General features: G+C 44.4%; 1 protein-coding gene across 2 annotated transcripts in view; it reads left to right on the top strand.

Moving 5' to 3' along the window:
- The window catches only part of SHQ1 (SHQ1, H/ACA ribonucleoprotein assembly factor), a 96535-nt gene extending 78632 nt beyond the window's left edge, over positions 1 to 17903 (top strand). The window contains exon 10 of one of the 2 annotated variants that reach the window (XM_081820828.1): positions 17306 to 17903. In XM_081820828.1, the coding sequence (XP_081676954.1) occupies positions 17306 to 17357 (52 nt within the window). In that variant the 3' untranslated portion in view covers positions 17358 to 17903. Of the gene's footprint in view, positions 1 to 11716; positions 13118 to 17305 lie in introns of those variants that run through there. The other variant, XM_081820810.1, reaches the window with a different exon arrangement.
- Positions 17904 to 25531: the final 7628 nt, after the last annotated feature.

The raw sequence follows: 25531 nt of genomic DNA, 5'->3' as shown, positions 1-25531 counted from the left end.
AAATCTGACCATGATGTCCAGTTCTATTATTTCACAGAGAAATGTGTTGGTAAACATACTCTCCTGGCAAAAAAAATAAATGTCGGCATTGAGGCAGAAGACCCGCAAGCGACTGAGGTCAGCCAAAAAACCTGTTCCGTTTCCTAATCATAATAATAATAAACGAAGCATCTAAAGACTTGGTCTTGTTGTTTCCCCCCACCCCAGGTGGGAAGTTTTCTCTTGTTGCTGTGTAAATTTTAATTGGGATTGCAGTTACAGATGAAGTCTTCTAAACCTTCTATGCTCATTTTTTAAAAAGCTTACCTGTTTTAAGAAAGTTAGCTTTATTCTATACTACACAAATTAGATAAAATTGCTCACTTTGAGTAAAATATTCATTCAACCGGTATAAAGACTTTTGGGGGGTTCATCTTCAGGTTTTTGATAGGTATGAAGCTGTTTTAGGGTTTTGGAAGGAGTAGTAGAAGGAAAATTAGTAGAAATTATTATTTTGTATTTCAGAAAGTACTAGGATTGGTCTGTAGATCAAATGTCCGGGGAGGGGGGATGGGGGGAAATGCCTTTAAAAATGTTATTTGAAATGCCCCACAGACTGGCTTTCACTGCTACCTGGGGGATAACTTCCATAGGAGTGAGCTATATACTTCTGCAGAGAACATCTTTCTGTGTATAGTTCGCGCATTGAAAGAGATGACTAATGGATCTTTCTCTAGGCATACTTTGAGATTCTCTTTGTATTTTTAGAACGCACCATGCCTTTTAAAAAAACATTTACAGTGAGGAGTGTTGCATTAGAGGTCCTGCCAGTTTGCCCAGAGGAAACGGGAGCCGGCTCCGTGATCCTGTCCCCCGCATCCCCCCCATTAGGACACACTCCTTCTTGAGGAGGCTCCGTCCACTTTTCCAGAGCAGATGTCAGAAGCCTGTGACTTCTTTTCCAGGACACATGTTTGTTGGTTGTTGTTTTAAGCTAATTTTTGTCAAAGTACACACAGATTATAAGTAGACAAAGAATGAACTCTGTTGTGGTAAAATACCTGTGTAACCAGCACCCAAATCAAGAATCATGCTTGAGAGGCTCTCAGGTGCCCCTTAGTGCACTGTCATTCTCTGACCCCTACCCTGTAACCACCATCCTCCTGACTTCTGTCACCATCTGTTGGTTTTGCCTGTTTTAGAACTTGGTGGAAGTGAAATAATACAGTGTATACTCTTCTGTGTGTGGCTTCATTCCTTCATAAAGCTTTTTTTTTTTTTTTTTAAGATTTATTTATTTTAGAGAGAGGGAGCGGGGAGAGAGTGGTGGGGAGGGTCAGACGGATAGGAAGAGAGTCCTAAGCAGACTCCACACTGAGTGTGGAGCCTGACTTGGAGCTCGATCTCACGACCCTGAGATCAGGACCTGAGCCGAAACCAAGAGTCAGACGCTTAAATGACTGCGCCACTCAGGCGCCCCTCTTTCAACGTTATTTTTGTGAGTGTTCTAACTCAACATTAATCTTAAAGGTCTCTTTGGGGCAACTTTAAAAAAATCTAGCAGATTGATCTGAGGACATTAAGAAAGTGCACAGCTAGTCCTGTAGTTGTGTAAGGAGTGTGACGCAGGGGAATTGGGGAGGTTGGGTGTCGAGTAGACTATAGGTGGTGTATTTCTGAGCACTTTCCTCCTTGCCTTTGCTGACCAGTGCTAAGACACGCCAGCGGGACTCCTTCCCTGCAGGGTACAGCTTTCCAGGCCCAACAAGGAACAAACCTAGTGAGTCTACATTCAGGAAGGAGCTCAGTGCTTCAGCTCTGTCTTCCCTGCAGAAGGGAGGCAAGTTCAGTCGCTGCCCTTATTCTGTCAGTAAGCCGTCCTAATGGGCACAGCGTGGAGCGTAAGAGCAGAGGAGGGTGCAGCAGGCCTGCCCCGGAGCTGGCCTCTTCGTGCTGTGCCTGGCCCTGGGGAGGCGCGGCCTGTCCCGGAGCTGTGTCCTATCATGCTGTTCCTGTTTTCTCCCGAGGAAAGCAAAGGTTCCACACTTCCTTCAGAGAGCCTGTTAAACCGTGGTTCCCAGTGAATGGGAAGAGGCCGTGCTTATGTGATACGTCAGACAATTAATAATTTTATAGAGCAGGATTGTCACTAAGAACCCACAGAATGGTTCAGGATGAACTGCTTCATGCCGTGGTGATGTGTGTTTAAGAAGACATTCCACGGTGTATCATACCAGTGAGTGGATAAATATTTTGAATTTTCAAAGTTTTTGACTCCTATCATAATTTGGAGAGCTGCATGCTTCAGCCTGTGTGTGTGGTAAACATACCAGCACTTAAGTATTTTCCTGTCTCAGTATTGTGAAAGCAGCAGAGCCCACTAACTTTATATTTTGTAACCAAGGAAAATTTTAGCATTTAGAACAAGCACACAAAGAAATAAACACATTAAATCGCTTAACCCGGTCTTTCCTTCTCAGAGCATGCCAGGAAATTTGGAAGCAGTCATTTTCATTCTGCTTTCAAGATGGGAAAGTGGAGACAAAAAGGACATTTTTGAAAAATTCAGCCAGAACCTCCACTTCTGTAGACCTCAAAACTTGCCCTGTTTCACCAAGTTCCTAATAGTAGGTCTGGGCATAAGAAGTTGGAGGGCAGAGGGCAGAGCGTACCAGCTGGTGGTCCATGGCATCATGAATGGGTGTTGGGGGAACGAAGATACTGGCCCCTCAGCATTCAGGCTGGCAGGTGGATGCAGACCCCGTGTCATGCCAGGCAAATGGCATCTTCTGTGTGTTCCATGACATGAAATCGCTTCCAGAGCACTGTTTTACATAGACTGCTTTTCTAAGACTGAGGTGGGATTTTAGCTGAGTACTGAATGAGTAAGACCCCTCATGGGAAGACTTAGGGGAAGAATGTTCCAGAAGGAGGGTACAACAAGTTCAAGGGCCTTGAGGCACGAATGCACTCGTGTGTCCTTGGGACGGAGAGAGGGCAGTGGAACAGTGACCTGGACACGAATGGTGGGTGACCTCACTGAGAGGCAGGCAGGACCCAAGGGCCAGATCTCTGGGGCTTTGTCCTCACTGGGGAGTTTGGATTTTATTCTGTTTTGGGAAGCCATTGCAGGTTTTTATACAGGGAAACATCATGCTCATAACATAGAAATGTAGAACCATGGTGTTTAGATTCAGAGGGGAATTAGAAACAAACTGATCCATTCTCTGCATTTTATTGGTGAAGGAAACTGTTCTGTGCCTTGCTGCTGATATTTTTTGTGTCATTTTTTTCATCTGTAAAACCAAGAGGTTGTATGTGATGCTTTCTGATTTCCGTTCAGCTCTAAAGGTCTCGATCCCTGTATACCCCTCTGTATTAGTGTCCTAGGACCACTGTAACAAATGACCACAAACCGGATGCTTAAAACAACAAAAAGCTATTCTCTCAAAATTCTGGAGGCCAGAAGTCCAAGATCAAGGTGTCTTCCACAGGGTTGGTTCCTTCTGGAGGCTTCAGGGGGGTATCTGTTCCATGCCTCTTTCCTAGCTTCTTGTGGTAGTGAGCAATCCTTCACATACCCTGGCTTGTAGATACATCACTCCTGTCTCTGCCACCATTATCACATGGCCTTCTCTGTCTCTGTATCCTCATACGGTACTATTGTAAGGACACCTGTCCCCTGGAGTCATTGGATTGCAGGCCTGCCCAAACCCAGTATGACCTCATCTTGATTTGATGATATCTGCAAAGATCCTATTTCTAATTAAGGTCATGTTGACAGGTTCTGGGGGTTAACTTTGAATATATCTTTGTGGGGGGCACATTTCCACCCATAATACCTTTCTTCCACCACCTTCATAGTAATGCCTTCTCCATCTTGTTGATTGACCTCCACTTAGTTTAATGGAATCTGAACAGCCATTTCATCTGAACAGCTAAGAGGTCAAAATACTACACCTCTGTTACTAAACAACACTGGGTGCCCTTTTCACATAGATGAAATGTAGAAATATTGTCAGAATTGTTCAAATCTGACATACCCAAAATGTGCTTCACGGAATCATTTTAGAGAAGAATATATCTGTCTCAGCCTTGGACCCATAATCCTCACTTCCACATATCCTTTTCTATCCAACAGAAGTGGGTTTTTTTTTGTTGTTGTTTGTTTTGTTTTCATTTTTGTGTATTTTTTACTTAACCAGCTATTTGGTTTCATTAAAATCACATATTTATTCTTTGCCTTGTACCAGAAATTATTTGAAGCATTTCTGTGTGTGTGTGTGTGTGTGTGTGTGTGTGTGTTTGCGCGCATGCATAAAACAACATGGTGTTAATTAAAGGTGGGGTCAAAGAAGGAAAAAAGCAACAAAATGAAAAGAGAGGCAAGTCGGAGCTTTGGGTACATTCCATCATGCCAGGCGGGTCACAGATTTTACTTTCCTAAAAGCCAGGATGGAAAGGGAGGCCTGCAGTTTTCACACTGCCCAGAGTTTTGTGGGGCCGGTTTTGAAATCAACTCTGCACACCAGTTTGGAGGATTAAAGTGAAGCATATTTCAGCAAAAGCAGTTCTGCTGGGGGCGGGGGGAGTAGAGGGAAAGGTGGCAAGTTGATGGGACTCACATTTCCATCTCTGCTAATCTGATTCGGTCTGGCATAAATGCAAAACCATTTCAGGGAGGGATTGAGTCCATTTCTTTCAAACAGTTCTTTATGAACATTGTGCCTTTCTAAATCTGTTTATCACCTTCACCCTTCCACTTCTTAGACGGGTAATCAGTGAAGAAGTAAAAATAGTAATAGTAAAAATCCTCTCTGGATTTGGGTAAACCTTCATTCACCTACCTGAGGCATGCTCTAACGTATGTGGGATTACCATAGCAATTTTTTTTTTTTTAATATGCAGTCATTTACTTTGCTCTAAAAATGTGTGCGTGTTTGTGTATCTAGTGCAGCTACTTACGTGTGTCATGCCGCGGTGGGGGGGGGAGTCCTTATTTCTGAATATTCATTCAAATTTCTGTACTTAACAGAGTTACAAAGAGAAGTGATGATAGTCAAAACACAGACATATTCACCAGTGACCAAACCACTTAATAAATTTAGTCCCCATTCTAGCATATCATTTCCTTCCTAGCATCCTACCCACCCATCTGGCCAGTGTTTTTGTTGTTTGACTTCTTGTTGATCGCTGATACTGTACAGTGCAAATAAATTGCAGATTGGGCAAAAGATCAAGGACTTCACAAGGGCAGTGAAAGTGCTTGAGGGAAACACACAACCACTGACAATGAGGCTTGGAAGCGTAGGATTAGCTAATAGTTGAAGAAGAAAACTCTACAATAAGTGACATCAGTGGAAAGTCTTTAAATGCCAAAGGAATCATTTGAGTATCGCATGATTGGAAGACACTTGAGAAAACTGTTGTTGCCTTGGTGATTATTTGTTCTTTGATTTGCTGTAAAAGACTGACCTAAAGTGATGAATGTCATACAGCGCTGTATTGTAATTTTGTTAGAACAGTTACAAAACAATTAATATTTGGTTCATTCTTTGTTCATTTGGAGAAATGGTACCTTAGTTGCAGTTATAACCTACAAATTGAGTCATTAAATATTTTATGAACTTGTTTGTGAGTTTGTAATTTTTTTGAAGGTGAAATCTCAACCTTTTTTTGTTACTATTTACTATTAAATTTTGACCTTTTATGTTGATTTACCTTAAGTTACCTTTTTTGGTCTTAATTTATCTTCCATTAATGAGCATCTCCACTGTCTATTTGTTTCAGCTATAAGGGGTGTAGTATGTTGGAGTATCCCCTCAAAATTCCCAGAACCTGAGAATATGACCTTATTTGGAAATAGGGTTATTTCAGATTGTAATTGATTGTTAAGATGAGGTCATGCTGGAGTAAGGTGGGCCCTTAATCCACTATGACTGGTATCCTTGTAAGGAGAGGAGAAGAGACACAGAGACACTTCCAGAGGGAAGATAGCACGTGAAGAAACAGACACACGGGAAGAGTGCCGTGTGATGACAGAGGAAGAATTTGGAGTGATGGGTCTACAAGCCAAGGAACACCCGGGGTTGCCAGCAACACGAGAAGCAAAGAAGCGTGGGAGAGGTTCTTCCTTGGAGCCTCAGAAGGGACTTCTAGCCTCTAGAATTGTAAGAAAAGAAATTTCTGTTGTTTTAAGCCACCAGTTTGTGGTAGTTTGTTATGCCCTAGGAAACTAATACAAGGAATTTTCAGAAAATTATTCTGCTGGTCCATAGACTACATGTTAATTTTCAGAGCCCAGGCCCAGAGAGGTATTACATCAAGTTGGAAATAAGGTGAAAAGTGATTTCACTGGCCCAGACTCAGTATGGCTTAAATAACTTGCAGTATTTTCTGTATTAAATAAGTAGCTTCTTGTTTAAAGAAATGGATCGTTTCTGTTAATAACTGAGCTGGAGGCAGGTTTCACTAGTATAGTGTATCAGCACACAATTTTCTGTTCATCTGTGCATCAGTCGGTACTTGTGTTTCATGGCAGCTTTCAAAAGAAGACTGTCCCTAGCAACTTCTACTTAAAACCAATGCATTATCTTTTACATCAGGCTCCATATATGTGTTTTGGGCAGGGGATTCTGAAGTTTGAAACTGGTTCTTTCCAGTAGACAGGAGTTACATGATTATATGCCATTATCATCAATACCCTTTTAAAAGAAAGCTGATGTACTGTTTGTCCCAGACGGAACTGGGGGTGTGTGTATGTGTGTGTCCTTTGAAATTAAAAGGCCAAGTCAGTGTATTCCATCATCCGGTGTGAAATGTTTGTGGAATTGCCTGACTGGAGCCCTGTCTTACATTATCAGTCGCTGGCTCTAGTGTCAGTGTGTCATGCCTGGCAGGTTAGTGGGTTTTGGCAGAGGAAATGAAACCTAGTCAGTTACTACGAGATTTATAGTAGATCTGCTATTGCAGGAAGTGGTGAAAAGTTGATTGATAGTTGGAGACAAAACTCTACGACAAGAAACAGGATGTATGCTTTCTATTTATACCCAGGTTTTCCTACATTTTAGGGCTCCTTTTGCACTTGGTTTTGGCTCTTTCATAGGCCATGCAGTCCCTCACCCTTTAACTCAATCACCAAAATATAAAATAATGGAGGAAATTTTCTGTTAGCTTAGCTATGATAAAGGCACATATTCCCAGCTGTTACTGTTACTCTTTCCTGGTAGTTGTATTTACTGGAACTTGTCAGAGAGCCGTTTTTAATTTTTAAAAAATCCTCCAAATAGGTTATTATTTCACATATACAAACAGAATAAAAGCTTTTTTAAAAGTTACGTGGTAGGATTTCATTTCCAAAAACTTTCTAAGGAAAACCTGTTTTGAGTATCTTTTTAAAATACGACATTACTGTGATCCACTTGTCATGTCTCTTTTTAAAGGATGAATCTCTTCACTCCTGATTGAATACATTCTTAACAAGTAGGTGCTCATGACTTAGATATAAAATATATACCATAAGTACAACTAGTAACTCAGTGTATTCATTACTTTATATCTGCATGTACCTGGTTTTTGTAAGCATTCTGGTTAACTAATAATGTCACTCGACGGAGCTTTGACATGAACTAGCTGGTCTGTTTTGAGTGTGACAGTGAAAAACCACTAACTACATTAAATGAGGTGCTTTCTGAAATGGAAAGGGCCATTGCAGAGTTAGGTTCTAGAATTTACAAGGAGTGGCAGACTTAGAACCAACTCTAATTGTACCAGTGGTTGAAAGAACAAAAAGCTCCTCTTTCATGGCTTAATTTTTTTTCTCCAAATGAATAGTTTTTTTTTTTTTTTGCAAACAATGATTGCTAAGTAATCTGCATGAAATAATTGAATAGAAAGAAACCCAACTTTCATTCCTTGGACCATTAGGTCACATTCTACATCAATGATGTTTTGAAATTTTTAATTCCTTTTTATTCTAGCATTCTTTAAGTGGAGAATTCAGAATGCTTCTTCCATAAACTTAAGGTTTCTATCACAACTTTAATAATTTAGGAAACTAGCCAGCTTGATGTAGTAGTAAAAGTGGGATTAATAAGAAATGGAGATGAATCAGCATGGTGAAGAATCATAAATGAACATAGAATTCTTTTTTTACATAATTTTTTTAAAAAAGATGTATTTATTTCAGAAAGAGAAAGAGCATGAGTGGGAGGGGCAGAGGGAGAGAGAGTATCTCGAGCAGACTCCATGCTGAGCGTGGAGCCCAACGTGGGGCTCCATTTCATGACACTGAGATCATGACCTGAGTTGAAAACAAAAGTGGGACGCTTAACTGACTGTGCCACCGAGGTGCCTCGATTTTTTTTTTTTACATATTTTATATAAATGGGTCACTTTAAACGTAATACAGCAGTTAAAGTGAGAAACAAATGAAGGATGAAAATTCACATTACCTGGTAACAGGCACAAGTCCTGTTAGGGTCACATGGCTCATCTGGGCTACTTCCCTGCCTGTCAGAGTAGATCCTTTTTAGTCTCACATATGTGGGATATGCCGGGTCTGAAAAGAGCCAGGATTACAGGTGAGAGGCTTTGAAATCCAGATTTATTCTGTTCTACACGACAGATACAGTATAGTAGACAATAACAAAGATCCAGGTAGTTTCAGCTTGAGAGTTGACACATCTACTCTCTTCACTGTATCCACAAAAATAATCCAGATGTTTTCTTCCAGCTCTAAGCCTCTGTTGTTCAGGCTCAGATGTGCACTTCATTGAAGCTTGCTAAGCTAAAGCCATCAGTGTTTGCAGACTTCTGTGCCTGGGCCTGTCAGGACTTGCTCATTTGGAAGATGTTGAATAGAGCTCCAAATGGGGAGAAGTGAAGAATGTGGTCTTAGGATGGGAGACTTTTCAGAGCCTGGATATTTGTGGGAGGCTCTGTGGTGGAGGAGTGAGCACACTAGAGCTCTAAGGCGTGGGTTTCCGGTCTTGACTGTGCCTTGTTAGCTGGGTAGATTTCATCAGCTCTCTTACCCCTCCAGGCTTCTGTTGTGTCATCTGTAATGTGGACAGAGATGAAACTGACCCACGAGGTTGTCATTTGGAGCAACTGTTTGTGGAACATCATCTTTCATATATTGTCAGAAGTATTTGTCGTGGCTAATAAGAATGAGATGTAAGGGTCACTGAAGTAAGAGCTTTTATTTTAAAATTTTGTTTCCAATATTATGATTTAGTAAGAGGCATGGTCTTATTTCCCAGATTCCTTGCTTTTTATCTCTTAAAGCTGCAGGTTACTACCCCGAGAGGACCTGCTTCAGTGAAAAAGATGGCAGTGAACTAGCTCCTGGGCTGACATGGCCTTAGGGCAGAGATGTTTCAGACTGTCTACTAACTCAGACCAGATTCTTTACCAGTGGTCATCAAGGTTTCACAATATATGGTGGGTGGACACCATTGACACCTGCCTTGGACATGGATGTAACCATCTTACTCCATAACTGTGCTCCTCAAGGTGTCTCAAGCTGGTGAGAGCATCCAGAGTTTATAACCCTTTGGTGAATCATAAGTTGACTTAAGGTGATCTTATCCTAGTTTTTCTCTTTACCCTATCCACCTTCCTTTTTCTAAGCTCTGGGAATTCTAGCACTGACACTCAGGGGTTTCCTTGCACATGAGAAAGTTGCCCTCAGTGAGGGCTGTTGCCCGTGGCCGTTCCCCCCGCTCGCTGCACCTTGCACCTGCCCTAGAACCCGGGGGAATGGAGCTTCCCTGCACAAAGTCATTATTACGCCACATATTCTGAGACCAAAGGGCTCATCTAGGCACTTAGGTGAAAAATACCACCTTTGTTCACTCGTTCCCATTGCCCCACCAGTTATTTCAGCTGCAATGTAACGAGGCTTCACTTTCTCAATACTATGGGATGGACTACTCTTTCAGAAGTGACCTTATCTTGTGAACTCACCCTCCTCCAGTGTGCCTCAAAGCCACTAAATGTTCTGTATGCTCATTTCACCTTTGAACTTAGAGACACATAGAAGCCATGTCAGCATGCTGACCACTCACTGCCACCCATTTCCATTGTCACTTCCGATTTTCCTCTTGGGGAGAGTAAAGACAGGGTTTTTGGACACCTATGGTATACTTTTCGTTACCTCTTTCATAACAAAAGGAAAACAACTCATTCATCCAAGTTAATTAAAAAGTTTAGTATAATGTAACATTACAAATTTAGAAAAATACCCTCTGACATAACATGAAATGGTGTTCTGATAAAAATAAAAAGCACTTCATGCTGCTCTCTATAGTACTGCATTTTCTTTTTTTGTATATTTAAAATTTTTGAATAGGTATTAACATTCACAGAGGCTTAAAAATAATTTGTAGTGAAAAGCCTCCCTCTCACCATCATCCTCCTCCACCTTTCTAGTCCCCACTCTTCCCCCCCATGTAAGCTAGTATTTTCTATAGCTTTCCAGGTTTATTGATAAGTATACAAGCAAATAGATGTGTTTATATTTCTTTCTCATTTTTTAACATAAAAGGTAGCATATACATATGGCACGCCTTTTGTTGTTGCTGTGAAACGGTTTATCTGGGTTAACCCATGAACAGACTCGTTCTTATGCAGCCATGGACCCTTCCTTTGCATGGAGTGTCCGTAACTTAACCAGTCCCATAATCAGGGGCATTTGGTTGTTTCCCATTTTGGAGTATTAAAAACAATGATGGACTAATAACCTTGGGCCTCTGTCCTGTAGCATATGTGTTTAATTTCCAGATGTGGTATTGCTGGGTCAAGGAGATGTACATTTTCAATTTTGTAAGTTATTGCCAGCTTCTCCTTCACAGGGGGTCAGACCTGTTTAATTTCTTACCAGCAGTGTAGGGAGGTGCCGTTTCCCCCACAGCCTTGCTAGTCGTGTTATCTAATGTTTGGATTTTTGCCACTGTGATAAATGAAAAATGTATCTCAGAGTGACTTTAGTTTGTACTTCTCTTATTTGACTGGAGTTGAACATCTTTTCATATGTTTAAGAGGAATTTATATTTCCTTTTGTGGGAATTGTCTCCTTATGTCTTTTGTCCATTTTTCTGATGAATTGTTATATCCATTTTTAAGAACTCTGTTGGGGAGATTAGGCCTTGCTCTTTGACATGAGTTGAGTTGCCAGTATTTTTCTCAATTTTGTTTTAGTCTTTTGACTTTATGATTTGTTTTGTTGGTTTTTGTTGTTGTCTTAAATAAGTTTTTTTTTAATTGTATTTGTCAATCTTTTCTTTTTTGGCTTCTGGATTTTTTTTTTTTAATTTTATTTATTTATTTGACAGAGAAAGACAGCATAAGCAGAGGGAGTGGCAGAAGGAGAGGGAGAAGCAGGCTCCCCCTGAGCAGGGAGCCCGATGCGGGGCTCGATCCCAGAACTCTGGGATCATGACCTGAGCCAAAGGCAGGCGCTTAACCAACTGAGCCACCCCGGTGCCCTGTGGCTTCTGGATTTTAAGTCATAATTAGAAAGGGTTTCCTCATTCTAGAGGCATAAAGGGGATCTCCTCCATTTCCTTGTAATACTTTATTTGCTTCATTTTTTTTTTTTTTTTACATTTATCTCTTTGATCTGTTTTGGGATTTATCTTGGTGTGTCACATGAAGTATGGCTCCAACTTTATTTTGTTGTTCCTGGGCCAATTAATGAATAGTCCTAATATTTCTTCTTCAAATGGCTTTCAAGGTCCAAAAAGTTGGCAGCTCTTGCAGAAGCCTTAAAGGAAGTGTCGCTGACAAAGGCCCAGCTGGGACTAGACCTGGAAGCGCTGGAAGCCGCAGCTCTTCTTGTGCAGGAGGAGGAAACGGCAGTAGAAGCAGCCCGTTCCGTTTCCAGGCGGCAGACCCCTTCCTCCAGTTCCGAGGCAAGTGATTCCGAGGAAGCAGACAGCACCACGTCCTCTGAGACTGAGGGCTCAGACTCAGAACAAGGGGAGCTCACAGGGAGTGAATCTGAGACAGCAGATCCCTTGCGAGGCCCCTCCCTGGAGGGAGGCAGCGCCCTGCTTATTGTCGACGGTGGGGTGTGCAGAAACTCAGCCACCGAGACCTCAGATGGCAGTCCTGGAAAGCCGCCTGCCTCCTCCCCGGCTCTTGGAGGGTCCCGGCCGCTGATAGAGGAGCTTGGAGAGCACCTGAACTCGACCGTTCAAGTTTCTGAACTCAAGGACTCGGCTGCTGGAAGGTGACTGGCAAACACCAAGTGATTGACTCCAAGTGGTTTTCCCCACCATTGAGATATTATATAATGTCAGATTTGGTTTCCTTTACTGAATGGTAATTCTTCATTTTCACTTTGTCCTTTTTCTTAGTGTATACAACACTGTTTTTCAGCGAGCTGATATTGATACCTGTTGGTTTCCTTGGTACAACTTTAAAGTTTTAAAGTATTTTTGCCAAAGTATAATTAATATTGAAGATGAACTAACAGTTCGGCCAGAATCTCTAGAATGTAGAGCCCATTCATATGGTTTTCTTCAAGATTTTATTTTTAAGTAACCTCTACACCCAATATGGGGCTCGAACTCACAACGCTGAGATCAAAAGTCACAAGCTCTATCAGCCAGCCAGGCGCCCCCATTAATATTTTTAGTAGCCTCACCAAGGGATACTTGACATACAATAAACTGCACGTATTTAAAATGTACACTGTGGTTAGTGTTGACATATATATGCACGAAATGAAATCATCACTGCAGCCAAGATTCTCTTCTTACCCATCATTCCCAAGTGTCCTCGTCCCCCTTTGTTACCCCTCTCCCTTACCCCCTCGTACCACCCACCCCTCCATTCCCCAGCAAGCACTGATTTGCTCTGACACTGAACATTAGTTTGCATCTCTTAGGATTTAATGTAAATTGAATTATAGTAATATGTACTCTTTGTAAAAATTAGGCTTATTTCACTCACTATAATTATTTTTAGATTTGTCGACGTAGCATGTATTCAAGAGGCATTTTTTAAAAACGTTTTTGTTTTTTCCTGTATCTGAGTAGTATTTCATTGGATAGATTTTTCCATTCACCTACTGATGGACATTTGGGTTGTTTCCAGCTTTTGGCTGTTACAAATAAAGCCGTTACGAACATTTGTGTACAAGTCTTTGTGCGGACATATGCGTGCATTTCTCTTTGGTAAATATCCAGTGGTGGAATGGCTGAGCCCGTATGGTAGTTGTATGTTTAACGGACTGTGTCCCAACATGGCAGTACCAGTTCACGTTTCCACCGGTAAAGTAGACTTCCAGGTCCTGCACATTCTTGTCATCACTGAGTGTGATCTGTTTTTACCATTTTTATCATTTTAATAGGAGTGAGATGGTATCTCACAGTGGTTTTAATTTTCATTTTTTTAAGACTTCTGATGGTGAGCCTCTTTTCAGATGCTTATTTGTCATCCACAAATCTTTGGTGAAGTGTCTGTTCAAATCGCTTGCCCTTTTTTTTTTTTTTAAAGCTGGGTTGCTTGTTTTCTTATTTTTGACTTTTGAGAGTTCTTTATAAATTCTGGATACAGATCCTCGTTATGAGTCATCTTTGCACACCTTGTAACCTTCAATTGGGTGCCACACATTGTAGATTTCACCTTGCTGAATATGTAGCCGTATCTTCTTCAGCTTTGTTTGGGGATGCAGTTAAGTTACTCGAAAATAGTTTGATCTTTGCACGTCTTGCTTGTGTAATTTGTTAGGCAGGTCTGGAACAGTGTTCAGTCTAGGATGAACTGTTGCCTGGTACGAAGGAAAGATTTTCCCATGCCCCTGGAACTACAGATTTTCCAGTCTGGGTGATGGAAATAGGCACCTGGGTGAATGCTGAGCACTGTTGCCTCTAATGCTTTCAGACGGTGCTTTCCCAGGATGACACGGTCTCAGCAATAAGTACTCTTGTGAGTATTAGAGGGGCCCTCTCCAGATATCCGTCCTTCTCTGCAGCTCTCTCTTCTCTGGTCCTCTGTCCTGCAAATGCCGGCTGCCTCGGTCTCTGCTCGTCCTCAGCTCTGTCTCCTCACCTCGGGAGTCCACTGGAGTTCCCTGCTCGTGCAGCCTGGACAGTGCCAGCTCGATAACGCAGCTCACTGTGTTGGTTTCTCATCCCTCAGGATCACTGTCTCTCATTGCCTGACATCCAGTGTCTTGAAAACGATTGTTACATGTACTATTCCTGTTTTTCTTTTTTGGTTATGTTGGGTGGGAGAGTAAATCTGGTGTTTATTACTCCATCTTGATTGGAAGTATAAGTCTCCATTAATGTTTTCAATGTGAATTTTCCCACTTGAGTGTAAGCTCCCAGGGAGCGGGTTCTGTGTCGTGTCTGGTTACCACTGAATCATCAGTGCCCATATTCTCAGAGCTCCATAAATATTTGCTGAATGAATGAACAAATGAAATAAATCAATTTGCTCTAGGGAGGAAATGAAATGAAATCTGATCTGTATTAATCTCAGTAGCATTTTTATTTCAAGAAAGGGTCTGCTCCTTTTCACTCTAGGTTTATATAGGTTGCGAGTATTTGTATTTCCAATATAAATTTCAGTTTGTATTAACAGGATAGTTGGGGTGACTGTGCCATTTGACACGCATGTTAACTCCTAAACACTCTAGCAGCTTTGTCGGAATGTGTTCAAGACTTTCCTCGGGCTCCCTGGAGAGCTTCAAAATCCCTATGACCATTGAAAATGCATTTCTTCTCGGTGGCACATTACCTGAAGCCAGTTTGAAAATGCACTGTTACTCCCCTCGTTCACTTCTACTAACGTCAAGTTGAGCAGAGGCACTTTTGTCTAAAATTTTAAAGCCATGGAAATTCTTCCTTCTACCAACTCTGTCCTTACTTAGTTATCTACACAGGATCTACTTCTGTGAAGTTTGCCATGGGTAGAAAAACCTGTTACTTTCTTTCTCAACGAATGAGCAAACATCCTTCCCGGACATCCTCAGAGCAGAGGAGCTCATTAAACAACTCTCCTGAGTATCAAAGAGGATACGAGTGGGCGCCTTAATTTTCGACTCTGTGTCTGCCATGTTTCTTTTACCTATACCTATGTTCACAGAGGGTTAAAGCTTTGTGATATCACATTACCCTGTCTTTGTTTAAGATGAGTTAAGAACACTACACCACCTCTGTAACCCAAAACAAGTCCAAAGGTGCTGCCTTTTATTTGATTTTTTTTTTTTTTTAACTTGACAACCTGCCATGCAACTCTAGGGATCTCCTGTAACCATATGAGTTTCCCAAGAACCCTGGGTGATGGGAGAAACAAATATGTTGGGGAAAGAGCAGGAGAGGACCTCAGCCACTGGTGGGAGCTCAGTGGAAGCAACTAAGACTTTGGGGTTGATGAGGTGAAGAGGTGAGTTCCAGAGCTAGAGCTCAAGGATGGCCAGCCCACAGGGGGGTACACCCACCTCCGAACCACCTCCTTCCTTTTGTATCTGGGAATAGAGCTATTTTCCTGCTTATCTTAAAGGGTGATGAGACTGTATGTTCAAAACTCTTGATGAACTGTACAGTATTAAACCAGTATGAGGGTTTATTACTCTTCTCTGACTTCCCAGAGCTGAACAGGGCTCTGTTCAGCTACCTGCCAACAGGTCACTGGGGGGGCCGGCACTGTGAAAATGAGTCAGCCTTGTTAATCGCTCCAGATGCATGCCCGTGGTAAAAGTCTACACAGTTCAGCAGATGAGAGAGAAATATTAATTATGCCAATGAATCACAGCACGGCCTCATCTTCTGGGTTTGCATTATCGTTGACCTGTTTTTCTGCGTTCTGTCTCTCCTCTCCCATTATCCTTGAAGAATAATCCAGGGCCTTGCCGTGGGCATGATGTTTTAGGTGCTAGTAACTCTGCCCCTATCATCTGTCACTGGCACAAGATTAATTTACAAATGAGACAGGGCTGCTCCCTACCACTTTCTGAGTTGGTTGAACAGCTGGGGGGCTGTTTTCACACCTGCTGGTGGAAAATCCACTTTGGTTGTAGGTATCAAATTCTATGACGAAGAACTTCAGGAAGGAGAGAGAGGGTCAAGTTTTCTCCGCTGTAAGACTTCATAAAAAATTGTTTTTATCAGAGGGGCCCCTGGATATCTATTTTGTTACAAAGAGATTTTTATTATAACTAGAAATTGCCCTCTGTAGTCAGTGGTGACAAAGATACCTCTAAAAGGAAATAGAAATGAGTTTTTAAAGACAATGTAGGAATTAAACCTTACTCAAAAGTATACCGAATCTTCATAACGTATTACAAAATACTTGAATATGCAAAAGTCCCCTCGAATCAACTGATCGGTCGTGTAATGATGCTGCACGTCAGATGGATTGAAGTGAAACTTCATAAACAAATCTGTTTGGTCAGGCATCTCCATTAAAGTGAGTCAAAAACTGCAAATGTTTCCTTAACATCATTCCGTCTGAATCCCCGACAGCATTCCTGTTTGTGATCTGCTCTCTTTCCCGGCCGTTCTCCAAGCGCATTATATATAGTTGCAATCCATACCAAATGAAGGAAGCATTGATTAGACTTGATTTAAGGCAGCAAGTGATAAATGCAGCTGGAAATTGATTCATGCCTCTCAAGTGACTGGGGCACAGCCATCCACAGTTGACACAACTCTTGTCTCAAGGCTGGAGAAAACAAACAGGGAAACATGTCAGACAGATAAATGACTTCGCTGTTTTGAGCTCTCTGTGGAGCCCATTTGTTTTCCTAGATAAGGAAGACTGCTCTCCAAAGTCATGAAAAGATAAGCCAGAGGAAGAGGATGAATGTGGAATTGGATGCCTGAGCCCTTGGGGAAAAAACCCCCGAACAGAAAGGATTTACCTCCGGGAAGGATCTTGCTAGGAGGCTCTGCTCTGTCCTCTCCTTTGGCCTCAGGGGTGCTGCGGGCTGTGAGTTGGCCATGCCAGCCCCACTCCAGCCAGGCCCGCGTGCTCAAGGCTCTGTCTCCTGGACCCTAAGTGATGGCAGTGGTATGCTGTGGTCCACGTCCTTCCCAGGGAGACATTTCCCAACGGCTCTCTTCGAGTGAGCAGTCCGGGGGGAAAAGCAGCAGGAATGGCAGAGTGACTCGACAGCCCCGCTTACAGAATTTGTTTGACCACCAGTCTAGAACCCTCGCCCTCCCGAATGCAGTAGCGCTCTGGCAATCCAGTGCCTTTCAGGGCGCCTTTCCCACAGTACATAGTTAAATATTTACGGTATTTTTGCTTGGTGTTAAACTCTCACCTCGACATGTTCGCTCATGCACTGCTTTCTCTTTTTGCATAGGTGGACATTTCACCCACCCTTCACGGCCCCATTCAAATGTCACCTCCTCTAGAAGGTCGTCCTTCATTCTTCCTGGCTGGAAATTATTTCCCTCCTCTGAACTCCTACGCCACAGAGCATCGGGTTCCAGAATTCTTGTGTTTGGAATTCTGTAAAATTAAAATTAGGAAAAAAACCCACCGTGGAATGCAGAGGGCTGCCGACATAAAGCCGCCAACGCTTGATTTTGCATATACAGTTGACCCTTGAACGACACAGAGATTAGGGGTTGAAAATCCACATACAACTTTTTACTCCCCAAAACTTTACTGTTAGCCTACTGTTGACCAGAAGCTTTACAATAACAGTGAACACGTATTTTGTGTGTTACACGTATTATAGAATGTGTTCTTAGGATAAAGTAAGCTAGAGAAAATGTTATTAAAATCATAAGGAAGAGAGGGGTGCCAGGTGGCTCAGTCGGTTAAGCATCCGACTCGATCTCAGCTCAGATCATGATCTCAGGGTCCAGCTCGGTGCTCAGTGCAGAGTCTGCTTGAGGTTCTCTCTCTCATTCTGCCCTTCCCCCCCGCTCCCATGTGCGTGCGTGTGCTCTTTGTCTAAGTAAAATCTTTTTATTTAAAAATCATAAGGAAGAGAAAGTATATTCACAGTACTGTATTAATTGAAAAAAAAAATCTGTATGTATTAGTGGAAACGCCCACTTCAAACCCATGCTGTTCAAGAGTCACCTGGATAGGTATACTCACCCAGCCACCGAAACCGTTCTTTCATAAAAGCACGTTAACATCAAAAAAGTAAAAGGACATTTCATAATCGAAGTCTGTCCTCTAAACTGAACATATTTAGCTTCAAGAGAAACTCTTTTCCTTGAGAACCAGAGTTGGAATCATCGGAATTTTCCCGTCGTGCAGTGTGTTTGCCCAGCACGGACGTCTGGCCTGTCCAGGTGCCTCCTCAGAGCTCTTCCTCAGCTCTGGAGCGGCTGCTGTGTTTTAAAGACAGTACACCTTTGAATTAGGGATGAGACTAGACTTTACTAAGAGCCGTCACATGGTGAGCCTCCGCCTTGTGCCCAAAGTCCATGTGAGGCCTCTTGTTTTAAGCATGTCAAGCAGGGACTGTGTCTGCATTCGGTTCTTCTCTAGGCACAGACCCGCCACTGGAGGAGGCTCTGCTCCTGCCTCAGGGGTGAACTTGCCCCAAGGGCAGGCTGGGGCTTCTCCTGGCCTGGAAAGCTTGACTAAACCAGGGGTGCTTCTGTGCTTCTGGCAGCATACTTGGGCCATCTGAGAAGTTTTAAAGAAACAGCCTCCTCTGCAGGCAGTGGAATCGGGATCTCTTTGGTGTCTAAACAAGCAAGAGCTGGGATAATCCAAATTGTGTTCTCAGAAATCTGCACTGGCAAGTGCAGAGCATAATAGGCCCTTGGCAGTGGTTGCTGAGGGTGAGAAATACATTGAGAAAAGTCACAAAGCAGAGCTGGAGTCAGTCCTACAAACTCAGGAAGGAGAAGAAATATGAACTAGAAGAATCTATGTAGCAGAGGAAATACCAAGGAGAGGATGAAGACACCAGCTGGTCAAGGAAATGCGAGTGGCTGGGCGCCCAAGGATGCAGACACATGGAGTTAAGTCACATTCCTCTCTGAAATGAAGATTCAAACATCTGCCCTGAGGTCCCAGAGCAGCCTGGGGTCCCCATATCACCATTTCATGAATCTCAATTCCTTGCAACTTGACGCTATGATTGTTCTTACTCGTGGAGTTCAGAGGGCATCCGTGTCCCATATTGCTGATCAAATTGGAGGCCTTTCTTATAGATAACAGGAAGACTGACCAAACTGCTTCAAACAATAATGAGGGTTTATTAGCTCATGAACTGAGAAGTCCAGCCACAGAATGGATTTTAGGAGAGGCTTACCCCAGCTGCCCAATGATGGGACCAAAGCCCTGTTTCTCCGCTCTCCCATCCTCAAGTGTTGATTTCATCCCAATTTTGACACTTCCCATATCCCGAGGTGGCTTCCAGCAGCCCCTGCAGCTACCTCCTTTCTTGTTAACATCCGTCAGAAAAGAGATTATCTGTGTCCCAGCGTCTCCAGCAAGTGTCCTCAGACTCAGTCTGATTGGATCTGTGTAGGTAAATTCAGAAGCATTCACAGCTGGCCAATAAAATGGAATGTACTGGTTGGTTTTGTCTCAGTCACGTGGCCACGCATGATGCTGGGGGTAGCCGTGGCAGTGCCCTACTTAGCTCTCTCTTCAAGGTGAGCTGACAGCTTCATGAAGGAGATGCGGTGTTCACTTGAAGGCCACACTCTCTCCAGGCTGTTCTCCTAGCCACTGATGGGCACAACCAGGTGCTAGACCTGGGCCATTCCTGCCCAACGTGGGATCCTTCCATAAGCTCTTTGCTCTAGGCTCCCTGTTGTCCTTCCAGACTTTCTAAGGTTGCATGGCTGGCCGTGTGGGGTCTCCCTGCCGTCTTCCTTCCTTCCTTCCTTCCTTCCTTCCTTTCCTTCCTTCCTTCCTTCCCTCCCTCCTTCCCTCCTTCCCTCCCTCCTTCTCTTCCTCCCTCCACAAGTGCTAGTCCTCCTCGCTGCCTTGGGCCCTCCTCTCCTCCTTTCTTCTCTTTCTCTGAGGTTGCACTTAATAATACTTTCTTGGCTTTTGCTTCCCCCAGGACCCACCTGAGACACCCTAGTTATCCCAACTACTCTGAACGAGCCTGATTTTCACAAAGAAGCTCAGCTCGGACATACTTTGCCCCACAAGTGTCTGTGGGGTGATTATTCCCATGAAACAGAAGAGGAGACCAGGTTCCAGGCCAAGTAACTTTGCCAGTCACCCACGCAGCAAGGGGCAGCCTTGCGTGCAAACCCCAACTTCCCCTTTGCAGCCCCAGCTCTTTCCCAACACTAGGTGCTGCCCCTTGTAGAGCCTACTGAGGTGGCCTGAGTTGCTCAAGTTCATCTGGCTCCTCTGGGGGTGGGGGAGGGTGAATTCCAGCGTGTGTCCCCTCTAGTGGGCTTTTCTTGAAGCATTCACACCTGGGGGGCAGGGGTGGGGACTGTGGGTGGATGGGCTGAAACCATCACTGTCTTTTCGACCGCGCAGACTGCGGGATCCACCGCCACCTTGTCGTGCTTGGACACTTGACAGGTGACACGTCCACAGAAGTGGCATCCTTTGCACATAAATCAGCCGGGCGCGGTGTTTAACAAGGAAGAGCAACGGCCCACGCTGCTCGAGCGGAGCGGGCCGGTAGAGCCGGAGCGCGGCGGCAGCAGGCGGGCCCCCCCACCCCGCGGCGATCGCGGTGTCCCTGCTCCCTCGGGGCCGGGCGTGGGTGGGAGCGCCGGGCGTTTCGGCGCGCCGCAGATCAATGAGGAGGCCTGTTCTCCGTTATGCGAGCCCACCCCCTCTAATCCGCCGCATTGTCCACTGACGTGTCTAATTATGTGTCTTACAACCACAGAACTCCCCCCAGAGCAGCGGGGCCCTTCTGGCAGAATGAGGAGCATGATTGCTCCATCTGTTCTCGGGCGCCCACGGGAGGCGGCGGGCGGGCGCGGGCGGACTGCGCGTGCGCGCGTGCGGGGCGGGGCCGGGGCGGGGCCGGATGGCCGCCGAGCGCAGGTGCCTGGAGAAAGGGGATCTCGGTGGCAGGTGCGGATGCCAAGCTCGCCGCGGCGGAGTCTCTGTTTAATTACTGTCGACTGAGGGGGCTGTTTTATTTAAGAATTATAGGAGACAGGTTCAGATGGAGTTCTGAGCCGAGCTCGAGGAGGTGGCAGGCTGGAAGCTGCTGGGGAGGGGAGACACCTGCGTCTTTAATTGAGACTGGCACGCTCAGAATTTCCTGATATGTAAAAACAATCACCTGGAATACGGGGGAGGCTCTAGGAGAGAAGTCAGCACGCTCCCGTCCTCCACCTTCCTCCCAAGGGGACTGAATTGTTCTTTGGCGAGGCAGATCCCCAAATCACAAGCATATCATTCCCCTCCCAGTAACACTGTGTGTGCGGGATCTGGCTCTAAGTGTCCATGAAAGTATCACCTGCAGAGGATGGCAGAGAGAAGATGACCAAAAATAGGCTCTCCTTGGAACCAAATGCCACCATCGGCTTCCATGTGCCTAGTCCTTTACAGTTTGCAAAGTGCTTCCTTCTGCCTTGCCTCCCTTTCAACAGGGACAGGCAGGGGTGGTCCCATTTTAAAGCGAGGAACCTGAGAGGCGCACAGGCTTTTGCGGGGTGGGCATTCAGGGCACTGGGGCCCCAGGAGTCATGAAAGATCTCCCAAGAAAGGATGAATAGGAGGTTGGTCGAGTTGAGGGAAATTGGGGTGGGGTGTATCCCAGGTGGAAGAATGTGATGGCAACCAGATTACTTGGGATGACTGGGACAGGGGGGTAGGGTTAGCCCTACAGGATTGGGAAGTAGCCTATAGAATGCCACATTAAAGTTGTGGACCCAAACTCAAATGTGGATCACATAAAGAGAAGGAGGGGAAGAAAACCCAGTACCACAATAACTGAAAAGCTATTGAATATTTACTGCAGTCCTTTGTGAATTTTATCATAAAGCAGAGCAAATATTGTAAAGTCTTCTCCTGTTCTTTCTTGCATAACCTCACTCTCTTGCTCTCTGTCACTCTTTTATCGTGGTCGCTGCCCCGAAAGAGTCACCGTTCTCCCTCCAGACTTCCTCAGTCTCTTTCAGACACTACCCTCACAGCATCTCTCCCACCATCCCTCCCTCCTTCTTGCTTTCAGTGGCTGTGATTTAGATCCTACAGTACCTGTCTTCCCTTCCAGTAGGAATTCCACTTGCCTTGTGGCTCCTTCAGAGTTGACAAACTAGCACTCAAGGGCCAAGTCCATCCTGTTACTTGTTTTTGTGCAGCCTGCAAATGGACTATGTTTTTTTAAAAAATACATATATTTGAAGCAATTGAAAAGAACTTGTAGAAATTTGTTCTCTCTCTTGTTATGTAAGTACCTACATAATAGCTGTGAGTTGTCCTCTTGGCCTACAAAGGCTAAAATATTTTACAATTTGCCTTTTATCAGAACAAGTTTGCCAACCTCTCAGGTTAGGAGAAATGGGATATGCATACTTCTCCAGGAGCATCTTGGATTCCAGGCCTACAGCATCTGGGCTTTTCCAAGCCCTCCTGGGGGAGGTTTTGCAGGAAGGTGGGATGAGAGGGATGAGGCTCCTGCATGGCAGTCTGCGGAGAGGGAAAACTTACGGGAAGGGGACAAAGCCGGCTTTTGAAGGAAATCCATCTGCAACTGTCACAGGGGCCAGCCAGGGCCATAATGTTTTCTCAGGCTGGGGAGTGCCTTCCATTTACCTGAACATTCCTAGGACTAGGAATGGTAGAGTTCCGCTTCAAGGTTCTCTTTCCAAAAGCTGTGGCCCTTTTTGTGGTCCCGCAGTAAAGATGGAGGCCAACCCAGCGTCCAATCACCTGAGAAATTTCATATTCAAGAGATGGATAACCTGGCAGGTCAAGCATGTCTCAGTGGATTATTTTCCACCAAGAGGTGAATAGCCTACCAGAGATGCCTTCCCAGAAAATGTAACATATATAACCATAGAACACAGTCTTCTCCCACTGTCGGGTCTCTTTCTATATACCATGAATACACTCTTATTGCCTCTTATCTTGGGAGACCTTCTCCTGATTTTTTATTTTTATTTTTTTTTCCTTTGAGCGTTTTAAAAACCTTGTCATCCTAAGCATCTTTCCTTAATCACCTGGGCCACCTTTTTGTCTGCCTGGCATCCTCTTAGGGAAACCATTCCTGACCTCTGTAATAATGCTGCTTATTCGCTGCCTATCTGAAAGGCTGAAATTACAGTGTAATCGCACGGTAGAGTTGGACCCATGGCCCAGGTCTGGCCAATCAAAATATCCTGTTCCTCTCTCTGGCCACAGTGATTAGTTCAGGGATGGGCAGATGTCCCAAGGCCAGCCAATGAAATTCCTCTTCAGAACTTGGGCCAGAGCTATTAGAAATGATACTTTTTCTTCTCAATCGGTGTACAGGAAGAAAGCTATTTTTGAGCTGTTGATGAGTATCTTTGTAATCACGTGGATAAAACCTTCCTGGAAAAGGAATATCATATACGAGAAAGCAGAGATGGAGAGAAGGAAGGAGATGGGAAAGACAGAGAAAGAGATGGAGAGACAGATCTGACATCCTTTCAAACTCAGCGTCCAGCCGTTCCTGAAGCTAGTTCATTCCTGGATCATTCAATTACCCAAGCCAGTAAATTGCCTTTTTTTTTTTTTTTAAATTAAGCTGACATGGGTAGGATTCTTTTACTTGTATCCAAATACTTCCTGAGCAATGTAGGGGTTTATCAGGTCTCTTGGGACGTTGGATGCCGCCCCTTAGCAACCCCTCGGCCCTTTGTCATGTAATTTTCAGTGCCCTTATGCTCTGACTCTGGACGTTGAACAAGCTGCTTTGGCCCCTGGGGATGTTTGCACATGTGATGCAGGCACAGTGGGGCTTGTCCTCTCTTTTGCAGCTTTTGGAGCCCTTCTGCCATCATAGGAACAAACCCAACGTAACCCGTGGGATGATGATACATAAAGCCCAGGCAAGCTGTCCCAGCTGAGGCCCCATCGACCAGCCAGCCCGAGCTGCTCTGGAAACTGACAGTAGCCATAAGAATGAGGCTGGCCCAAGAACCACCCAGCTGAGCCCAGCCCAGACTTCCAGCCTGAGGAATCGTGAACTCAAGAAATGATAGAGGTTTTAAAACACTTCAGTTTTAACGTGGGTCCTTAGGCAACAAAAGCTGATACACAACAAAAGGTGGAAAAGGTATTTGCAAGGTGCTAAAGAAGTGGTCTTTTCCTGGCTAAGGAAAACTAGGGGCTGTGATAGGGCAACCCTGGCTCTCGACCACCCATACTTTAGCAAGGAACCCATGGCACTTACTGAATCTGAGCCGAGCCACCCTTGTAGGCTGGGAAGTCCATGCCTGGCACTGTCACCCAAAGCCATTCTGGGCAGGACTCACTGCAGTCACCATGGCCAGCACAGGACTGGGGATCACATGCACACCTTACAATTCACAGTTCCTCCTAGTCATGTACTATAGCTCTGATAGGAAGAGTCGGAAGGTTGTGGCTTGTTGGACATCTACAGGATTCATAACACAGTAGCCATGTTTTTCTTCTATAGGCCTGACTCTCTATGCTGGTAGTAAGCCTCTCTGACTTAGGGGACTTTTGTTCTTTTATTAAGGTTGATTTGCTAGATAGAATTTTTCATTTTCTCCTTCTATGGGATAGCTCACATCAAATATTGAAATACTGCTACGACTGCTAGGGATGGCTTACATTTACTGAACACTTACCAGCATCGTGCGCAGGGCAAAGGGCTCTAGAGGCCTAACCACCTCTCATCTTCCCTGCAACCCAGGGGGATAGGTGCTGTCCATCCCATTTTACAGATGGGAAAACTGCGTCCCTTGCTCAAGCACACACAGTTCTTAAATGTTGGTGTCACAACTCAAGGGAGACAGTATGGACTAGAGAAATGGGGAGGCTTCCTGGGGGACACACTTCACCTGCTTTGAAGACAGATCAGGATTTATCCCCCTACTAGCTCTCTCACCGTGGGCATCTTACTAAACTTACTCGGGCCTCTGTTTCTTCTTCTGTAGAATGGAAATCATAATCTCACCTTTCCAGGTGGTTGGGGGAAAGAATTAAATGAGAAATATAAAGCTCCTAGCACAGCATTAGGCCCACAGTTGGACCTCGATCCCTTTTTCTTTTTCTTTCAGCAGAGGAGACTAGATCATACTGATTCACAGTGATTCTGTCCAAAAGAATGTAAATTCCATCAGAATGTGGGGTTTTTTGTTATTTTGTTTACACTGTATCTGCTGCACCAAACAGTGCCAGGCGTGTCATAGGCATCCAATGCTTCTTGAATTGAGCTCTGTATTTCTACGAGTCTGTGATTCTATGAGATGTGACCGGCAGTGACTTCTTAAGGGCTGGTTGGGACCAGGAGGTAGAGGGAATCCAGGAGCAGAGCTTTGCAAGGAAGTGGGGGGTGGGGTGGGGGGTGTGGGCAGATCCAGTCTTGTCTCATTCAACAGCCCTCCAGGAGCCAGGCTGAGTGGCTTGCAGAGTTGATAAGGACTCCTTGCCATCCAGGCTGGGAAAGCAGCTTGTTTGTTGCTGA

The sequence above is a fragment of the Leptonychotes weddellii genome, chromosome 1 (genome assembly GCF_054177405.1).
Source record: "Leptonychotes weddellii isolate Sample4059 chromosome 1, ASM5417740v2, whole genome shotgun sequence".
In the NCBI taxonomy this organism is placed as follows: domain Eukaryota; kingdom Metazoa; phylum Chordata; class Mammalia; order Carnivora; family Phocidae; genus Leptonychotes; species Leptonychotes weddellii.
Note: the sequence above shows the minus strand (reverse complement) of the source record. Positions and strands in the feature narration are given on the sequence as shown.